General features: G+C 34.3%; 1 protein-coding gene across 1 annotated transcript; it reads left to right on the plus strand.

Moving 5' to 3' along the window:
- Window positions 1-721: 721 nt before the first annotated feature.
- Window positions 722-964, plus strand: K441DRAFT_552179 (uncharacterized protein; the record flags this gene model as incomplete). The annotated part of the gene is made up of 1 exon (XM_067643132.1): window positions 722-964. A coding segment is annotated over one exon (243 nt), but the record flags the coding sequence as incomplete, so codon positions are not given.
- Between the last annotated feature and the right edge of the window lie 8,418 nt (window positions 965-9,382).

A 9,382-nucleotide genomic window follows, 5' to 3' on the forward strand; every position in this document is an offset into this window, starting at 1 on the left:
TAGCGACGCCGATTAAAGACGGCGCGAATGGCGCTAATAGACCTATAGTAAGAGGTTCATTTTCCGTCTTAAAAGCATCCTAGCTTTTTATATTCTATCCTATCTCATAAGCCTTACTATCGCGGATAATGCATTTTAACGCCATTATACTTCGCTAGAAGAGATTTTTAAACTTAAAATCCTAGTAAATAAAGAAAGTCTTAAAGTAAAGTTTAAGAAGCAGATAGAGGAACAACCCATCTTTTAAGATATTAAGATAATGGCTAGTTATAGGGGAGTGTCGGACACTAAAGCATTCCCTTACCAGAAATGCCGCGATTACTACGTATAGTTAGGCCGAGTAGCTAGGTTTAAATAATCGCTTAAACTTTACTAGCTGCGATAAGTGTCTAGAAGGAAATTAAACAGTAAGTATCTAATTTAATATAAGTATATCTATTAACTAACCTTTCTAGCCACCCTTACTCTAGAAGAGTAAAATTAGACAATAGGTTATTACGGCGATACCTACCAACGGTTTTATTTACCTAATTTAATTAAGCGCGATTTCTAGTTAATCTACTTTAGAACTCTATTATAGGACAACCTTATCTAATATGCCGCACGGATAGGGATTTTAAGGGATAAGTAGGCCCCTATAGGTCTAACTGACGAGCAGAAGCTTAAATTCCAGTTAAAACTTAATTAACACCCTAATATTTTGCAGCTTTGCGAGAAATGAGAGCGATATAAGCAAAAGATCAGGAGCCAAGGATATCACTCTATTAACGCCGTAAAGGGAACGAAACTATATAACTGTTATAATAAAGCTAGACGTAAACTTTACAGTATTATAAACGTCCTACGCAAACAAAAAGAGGACCAGGTTATTCTCAATTTTTATAACGCCATCGACGATTACAATATTAAAAGACAGCTCAGTGGTAGCGTTAGGACGGACATTCCTACCCGTTTAGCTATATAGTATAAATTTCGCGAATATACTGCCATTACCAAACTGCTGTCTTAGCCGCTAAATGAGCTTAAAGAAGGGCACGCTATAAAACTCCGTATAAAGTTTATCCGTAATCTTATTAAGTATTATAATTAATAAGAGAGCTAGCAGAATGGGATCCTAAGCAAGGCTATTAGACTTTAATTTAGGTCTAAAGTAGACCAAAGTATAGTAGGCGTAAAAAGAGGTATAAGTAATACTAATACTAGTACCTATTAATAGGCAAAGCGGTAGAAAGAATATATTAGCTTAAACTCGCCTTTCTAAGAAAACCCGGATAAGACGTGGAGCGCGGTCCCGATTAAGGAAGAGGGTATTAAAATAATATAGCTGCCGCATCCTATAACGTTTACTAATCTTATTTACCTTATCTGCATTAGCAATAACCAACTCTTAACGCTAAGGCAGACCCGCCTATTTGCGAAGAAGGATATACTATAAAAGTATCTCAATAATTACATTATAGAAGGAGTGTTTAGGTAGAGGTTCCGCTATAAGCATCCTTATTGTTTAAAGTGGATTAAAGGACTTAAGTATTTTAAAAATCACGCAGCCCTTATATATGGCGTATGGCATCCGATTAAAAGGCACTACTAGATAAGTTGCCTTACTTATATAAGAATCCTATACTGACCCTCTAGTACTAATAGAAAGGCATATAACTGGTAAATTTAGAACTATACATTCCTTATATATGGCACCTTTTCCTAGTCATTTCTCGCTTATCTTATTATTCTTTACCACTTTTTATTTTATTTTAGTCTATTATCATCTAATCCTATTCTAGTATTTAGTAGAATAGATATAATAACTAGGATTTTATAATTCGTCTGGGGGGTAAAGGGTAATAGGTAAAAGTAAAGGTAAGGGTAAGGTAAAGGATAAGATAAAGGGTGGGGTAAGGGGTAAGAGGTAAGGGGTAAGGGGTAAGGTAAGGGGAGGCTAATAGAAGATAGATAATATAGTTACTATACAATATCTAACGGATCGACTATAGACGAAATATATATTTGAATTTCTTAGATCAACCTAAATAATATAATAACTTCCTACCTAAGCCAATCTCCTAAGCTATATATCTTTACTTATATATAACGCTTATACCTTTTATAACGAAGTATATAAGGGTAATTAGGGTTAGATAGATAACTGCTGTCCTTAATATAATATATAAACTCGGCTCTATAACTAATATTATAACAAGTCCTAGTCGTGCAGAGGGTATTAAGACAGTTATTAATATTTTTGCTTTTATACTCAACCGCGATATACCTTACCTCGGCGGATTAAAGCAGTGATTCTGTTTATTATAGCTAAGATTAAACAGCTTAAAGTTTTAGTATAAAATTTTCCTCTATGTCCTTAGATGCGGTAATCGCTGTTTATATAATACTAATGGCGAAATCGCTTATAACGTCCAGCTTTATAAAGTCCCTAAGTTTAATAAGCTCTTTAATATACTTAGCCGCTATTAAGGTAATTATATTATATAATGCTAAGTCGCCTATTAGGCTAAAGACATTCTTAATAATATTAGGAAACCCATTTACGGACTAGCTAGTTCCTAGAATATATTAGATTTTTATATTCACAAGCTCTTTTAGCTATAGTATATTATAGTAATCAGTAATTATATTAATATAGACGTGACAAAGTATAATATAGGCCGTCGTCGGCCGTATTATTGTGTCTTTATTATCGCCACCGCTATTATCTAGTTTAGATAGCGATAAGGTATCGGCGTTGTCGATATTAGATCCTTACTCCTCCTTACCATTTTTATAGTCCCTCTTATATATAAATTAGATTATCCTCTTAACGGTGCCAGAATCGAACTCGTTAATATTTATAATATTAGTCGCCGCCTCCTACCTATTAGTTGGTTAGTTAGGGTTAATTCTACTAAATATTTAGTTAGCTTTTACCTAAAAGCCTCTATTATAGGCAGCTATAAGTATAGGAGATTAGGTGCATATAATCGCTTTATAGACTTTAAACTCTAGCCCCTAGTATATAAGTTTTAAGTTATTATATTTCTCGCTATTTATAAGCTGCGCTAAGCCGAACGGAATACTCTTAGATGGTATATTTCTCTAGTTTCAACTACATCTTAAGCAATATTTAAGGGAGTAATTTGGTGTTAAATAGGACAATTAAGAATAAGAACTCTGCTTTATTAAACATAGCTCTAAAGCCTCTATATATACATTAAGAAGTCATTATTAGCTTTATCTAATCTGTGACGGATTTAGCTGGTTAGTTAGAGCTTTAAACGTCAGTCGCTTAACTAAGGACTAGTATAACTTCTAAAGTTCCAGGAAGGGTAAGTAGCGGGGTATACGGCAGCCGCAGCGCCTAAAAGTAGTTAGTGGTTATATAATAAAGGCTTAGTTAGAGGACGTATTTCTATAGCTTAGGTTAAGGCTCTACACTCCTCCAAGCCACATTAAGTAAAGTTAAATAGTATTATGTTCCTGCGTACCAGCCCGCCAATTACACTATTTTACTTTTTTCTTAACTATATGCTAATATAGCCCGCACAATTACCTAGCTCATAAGATTAGCCATACTTATATAGTTTATAAAAATTAAGCATTGGGTTTTAAAAGACCACTTCTATATAGCCTTTCTATCTTTGTTACAAAAGAAGTATATTTATACTAAGTATTTTAGCAAGGCCGGGAGAAGAGAGCGTAGAGAGGGGGGTTTAATTTTAGTAGGGGTTATAAGTATAGGCGAACGTAAAGGTATAAGGGCTTTAGGCTTAGTTATAGAATAATAGCAAATCGCTAGACCATTATATAAGCCGTATAAGATCTTATATTCTTTAAACGAAATCAAGCAATTTAAGCAGCGTAGTTCCTCTATATAAACTTAACTATTCCCTATACGGAAGTACTAAAGCTATCGCAAGCATTAGGGTAGTAAAGTACGCCAATCTAACCAAAAAGGGAGGCGCAGTAGTCCAGTTAGCATTATTAAGTTCCTTTACCTCTTTATCTAATTGTTTTAAAGCTTCCTTTCCACCTTCTATAAACTATATATCGCCGGAAAAGCAATTAGACCTTATTAATGTTCCATTATAATTAATTTCCGCTATAACTAATCTGCTACTACGGTAATGTGGCACGACCGAAGTTATTTAAATAATTATATTATATATCGGACCTACAGCCCGGCGAATATCGGGTTAAGTATATAGAATGCCAATAATTTTATAAATCTTTAAGATATTAGGGACCTGCTACTTATAATATAGGTAATTACTTACTTTTGCTTTATGTAAATTGCCTTCTTCCTATCCTATAAAGGTAATATCTCGTTTTTTATCCTCCTTGGAAATCTCTTCTCCTAACTTTAGAACCTAATAGGCTGACTTTTAGCTTCTATTAGACGTATCCATCACGACAATAGGTACCTAAGAGTAGCGATTAGATTACTAAAGATATAGAAGGGGCGGGTTATATGCTGCTTGCCTTAATAGGTAAGTTATTGCCGGTCTTTAGAGGTCGTTAAAGGCCTTTAGAGGTCTATAGAGGTCTTAGAGGCCTATTTATATATTAATTAGTAAAACCCTAGCAAAGGCAGTACATGCGTATTAGCAAGGTTAAATTGCGTAGCAGTTCTTACTAGAGCAACGAGGAAGTATATAGATTTAAGTTAGGCTGTAAACGGCATAGAATGTATAAAGGTAGGCCTAAATGCGACTTACTAGACGGCATAAATATAAAAAGACGCCTATTCCAGCCTTTCCATAGGTAGTAAAAGATCGGTAAAGGGTAAGACTAAGTATGCTTATAGAACATAGGAGGCTAACCTATTATAAGTAGAGAAGCCTAGCTCGGCCGGCTATAAGTATAATTACGTAGCATAGGGGGAGGTGTAAATTGGTACGCTATAATTATGCGTAGAAATGCAAAAACGTTATATAATAGCCTTTGCTATACTATTTACGGAAGGAACAGTTACTAATAGAGAGATATATTCTTCTTTAAATCAATCCCCAAAGCCTTAATCCTGGCGACTATATCCTCCCTATATATGTCCTTATACACATCCCTATCTTTATCCCAGTCCTCTTCCATACTATACCTTATATTGCGATTTCTATTATCCTATATCTTACACTCTATCTATTACAGGATTTCTTTTCTACCATTTATCTTCTTAACTGCACCCAAAAATGTAAAAACTTTGTAATAATTTCCTTAGTAAATAAATTCCCTAAAGAAGGTTTTTTAACCGTGGTATTGGTAACGGGCTAAAGTATAGCGGACAGCTAGCAGCACTAATAAGGCGGGGGTATAGTAGACTTTAATTCTAAAAATATAGAGAGTAAAAAGAAAGTAAAATAGGAGAAATTAATGCTATTTAAAACGAGAATTAATAATCTAGTAGCCGAATAGCAGGTTTTCCTAGATATGTAATATACACTACGGATATTCCACACGGTTAAACCATATCTTAAAGCCTAGAGCACGTAAACCCTCCTTTACGTTGCTCTTTTCTAAGTCGCTAGGAGACCCCTCTAGCAACTTTAACTGTTTAACCTTTAATTTTGCCATATTTACATCTTCCACAATTTACTCCCCGCCTTATATTAGCCCTACTGCTTCTAATAGAGCATATAACTGCTTTTCAATCCTACCAATGCAAAAATGTATTAGGACTTAAGCGTACTTAGGTTTAATAGGTAGATTATAGCGGAAACCGATCCATTTTAAAACCTATAAAGCTTAAGATTTATTAGAAATTACCCAGATTTATAACCTACTTTAATAAATTTAAACTGTTCTTTTCCCTAAGCGTTAGAAAAGACTTTAGCTATTTTGTTATAGCCAGTTTCAGACGTTTTAAAGAGCATATAATACTCTTCTATTCTAGGCATATTTAATAAGGATAGGTATTTTCTCAGTGGCAGTATAATATAAGAGGTCTAGGTTAGTTAGTAAACGTTTTAGCGGGTAGTAAATTAAGGTACACTTTATCCTTACTCCTAAGGGCTTAAACAGTCTAACTTAAAAAGAAAAAAGCGTTAAATATAGTACTTATTAGTTCTAAAAGTATAGCTATATAATTATAGATAGGAGTAGGGGCAGCGATTAATAAAGATCGTTAAGAGGTTATAGTGCGTGCCGTATGCTATTCATAGGCCTTATTATAGCTAGGTAAAAAGTCTAGGCCGCTAAATATATTAAAGGGCAGGAAGGGCACTATAAATGCATCCACGCGGGATAAGATGCTAAGCGTTTAATGCATATAGCGGCCCGCACAGCGGCCATTATGCATATTAATCTTATTTTAGCGGTGTATTTAAGGCATTAAAAACATTACCACTAAATCCTTGCTAATAAAAATAGTAAAGCCTAAGCGTTAGGGTGTTAAATGTTTAAGGCTCGTTTAAAATGCCAAGCATTTTAATATCCGTGCACATTAGCAAATTAGTATACCTAGCGCGCGAAATGCAAATAGGCCAACAAGCCTACCCCTCTAAACTGCCCTACTACTCAGACAATTTTACTCGCAGCGAGCTTATAAAATTGGATATAGCAATATAAAAAATAAGTAAGCACAAAACTCTAATAAAGGATTACCGGAATAGGATATATATAGTATTTATAATCAACAAGTTATACGCAGACCTTATATAATTTAGCCTAGAGGAGGCAATACAGAAGATCTAGAAGACTACGCTAACTAAAACTACATCTGCTATCGCCTTAACGGACACCACGGAAAGTAATAAAGCGCGTAAGCTTGCGAAAATAGTATGTTTAATATAGTTTACTTTAGTATAGTGACTCTAGCAGCTAACGCAAATAAGGAATTTAAGTTAAAGATACTAGAAATACTACTAAAGTTAAGAGTCAGAGCAGTTAATATAAACTCTTTGCGTATAGGCCCAACAGTCTATTTTATAGGATGACGCATTTTAATGCAATATCTAAACGATTTAGTAGTATATACGTTAGCTTTTGGCCCTTATTAGGACTCCTAGGTCCCGCTTAGTTATACTATCCCGCATTTAGAGAGTAGATAGGGCTATTACTAGGCTAGTTTATAATAGGTAAAATAGAACGGAAGTAGAGGTAGCGTTAGTACAATAATTACGGTGCCGATTATTAGCTAAGCTTAAACTACTAGTTCTACTTAATAAGGGATATTATTAAACTATTATTATACCGCATTAAAAACCTAAAACTAGGGTATATAACAATATAAGAGTTTTAGAAGAAATTCACTAATACCTATAAGCAGAACTTATAGCAACCACACTATTAAGGGACTTATTATATACCTATTACGCGGAGCTATAGCTTATCTATTTACTATCGCTAATCGCCAATAGTATATTACCACCAATTTGGTCTCCATACACCTATTACGCCTTATTATAGCCTATTTATTCGCTGTTGCCAATTCCTAGTAGCGTATTACCGTCGATTTGGTCTCCGTACATCCATTACGCCTTATTATAGCTTATCTATTCGCTGTTTCTAATTGCCGGTAGCGTATTACCGTTGATTTAGTCTCCATATACCTATTACGCCTTATTATAGCTTATCTATTCGCTATTACCACTAATATCTATAGAACTAGAGCCGCTAGGGTTTCCATTTAAACACGCTGTGCTATTTATATTTAGGTATCTTTACGCAAGGTTGCCGCGGGTATTAAAAGGGGTAAGGAAATCTTATAATAAGCGTTCTTAACCAAGGCGTGGTATAAGGGATTCGCCCGCCGGCTTAGAGGCTTAAGGATATTGTTTAATAAATCGCAAAGAAGATATTCTATGGCCTATAATAAATTAAAGATACTACTATTTAAAAGTATAACTACTCTTATATATCTGCATGCTATTTATCAAGGCCGTTATTAGTAGCTAAGGAGGATATAATATTATTAGATCTGTGTGTTAGTAATTATACGCTAATATAGGATCCCTAAGTTTAGCAACTTCTATATAGGGGCGTTTATAAGGGGAGGAAATTCACTTTTTCGGGCTCGGCTAGGGCGGGTTAGTAGTGCTAAGATGTATTGGTTTAAGAGAAAGCATCTAACCAGAATAAAGCTCTTAACACTATCCCATCCAAATTAAACATTTTTACGTAATTTTAAATATTATAAAATAAGACCAGTGCCGTAAAGCTATAAGAAAATCGTTAATATTAGGTAAATTTAATCTCCGGTAGGCATTATAGGTAAAGGCTAAGAGAACTAATAGCCCTACCCCTTTAAGCCTTTACATAATATAAAGCTTAATTCTATATCCAATAGCTAAAGCCGCTTTAGTAACGTTATAACATCCTATACTTCTTATAAATAATATAATATAACTAACTCCCTTTATAGAAGCGGCTTAACTTTTAACTAAACTTTTAATCCTTAACGCACCTATAGACTTTAGTTGCCATTTCTTAAAAGAATCCGCAAGCGTCTATTAGCTAAGAAGTTTTTAAAAAATAGCGTTATTTAATAAATCGCCGTTAGTAGTAATAAGATCCTTAATAAGGGGATATTCGTTTAACCACTTTAGTTCGCCAACAATAGCCTTTAGATCTTTCCCCATAGATATATTAACAAATATCTTAATCTTAGAGAGGTTTGCCAATAATGCGTTAAGTAGGTTCGCATATCTAGGTAAAAGGGGAGGTAGAAAAGCAACCTCATTCCCTAAAGAAGGCTGGATACTCCCTAAAGAAGGCTAAATAACATTATCCTCATTCCCCAAAAAAGGCTAGACATCCTTACTCTCTAGAGAAGGCTTAATAACATCCTCATTCCCTAGAGAAGGCTAGACACTCCCTAGAGAAGACTAAACAGCATTATCCTTATTTCCTAGAAAAGGCTAGATAATATCCTAATTCCCTAAAGAAGGCTAGACATCCTTACTCCCTAAAGGAGCGTAGAGCAAATTATAGTAGCCGCGTTTATTCTCTAAAAGAGGCGGTAAATATTAAAAGGTATTAATAGGAAGCTTTTAAAGCCTTTAAATAGTATATATAATATTAGGGAGATAAGGTTAAAGCTACTTATTAAAAGCATTACGGATAAGATCTAAGGCTACTATAATGCTAAAGTCTATAATAGTGGGTTATAAGTTATATAATTTGTATTAAAATAAAAGAGTAGTTAAGTACAGTTCCCCTCCGCTCTTAATTCCCTAGTAGGTCGCTAGCGCCCCCAAAACTTAGAAGAGCCTTACGCCAATTATATTACTTTAATTAAGTATCGCGTACTCGATTAAAGTAATATAATTAGCGTAAGGCCCTTATTAGAGCTGCGCTAATATAATAGCAATTATTAACCTTACTTTTGCTTATAATGCGCAGTTAAAAATTAAACCTCTCTTTTAGCTAAGATAGGAGGCGATATAAGTCGCAAACT

Source organism: Cenococcum geophilum (assembly GCF_001692895.1).
Source record: "Cenococcum geophilum 1.58 unplaced genomic scaffold K441scaffold_13, whole genome shotgun sequence".
NCBI classification, from domain to species: domain Eukaryota; kingdom Fungi; phylum Ascomycota; class Dothideomycetes; order Gloniales; family Gloniaceae; genus Cenococcum; species Cenococcum geophilum.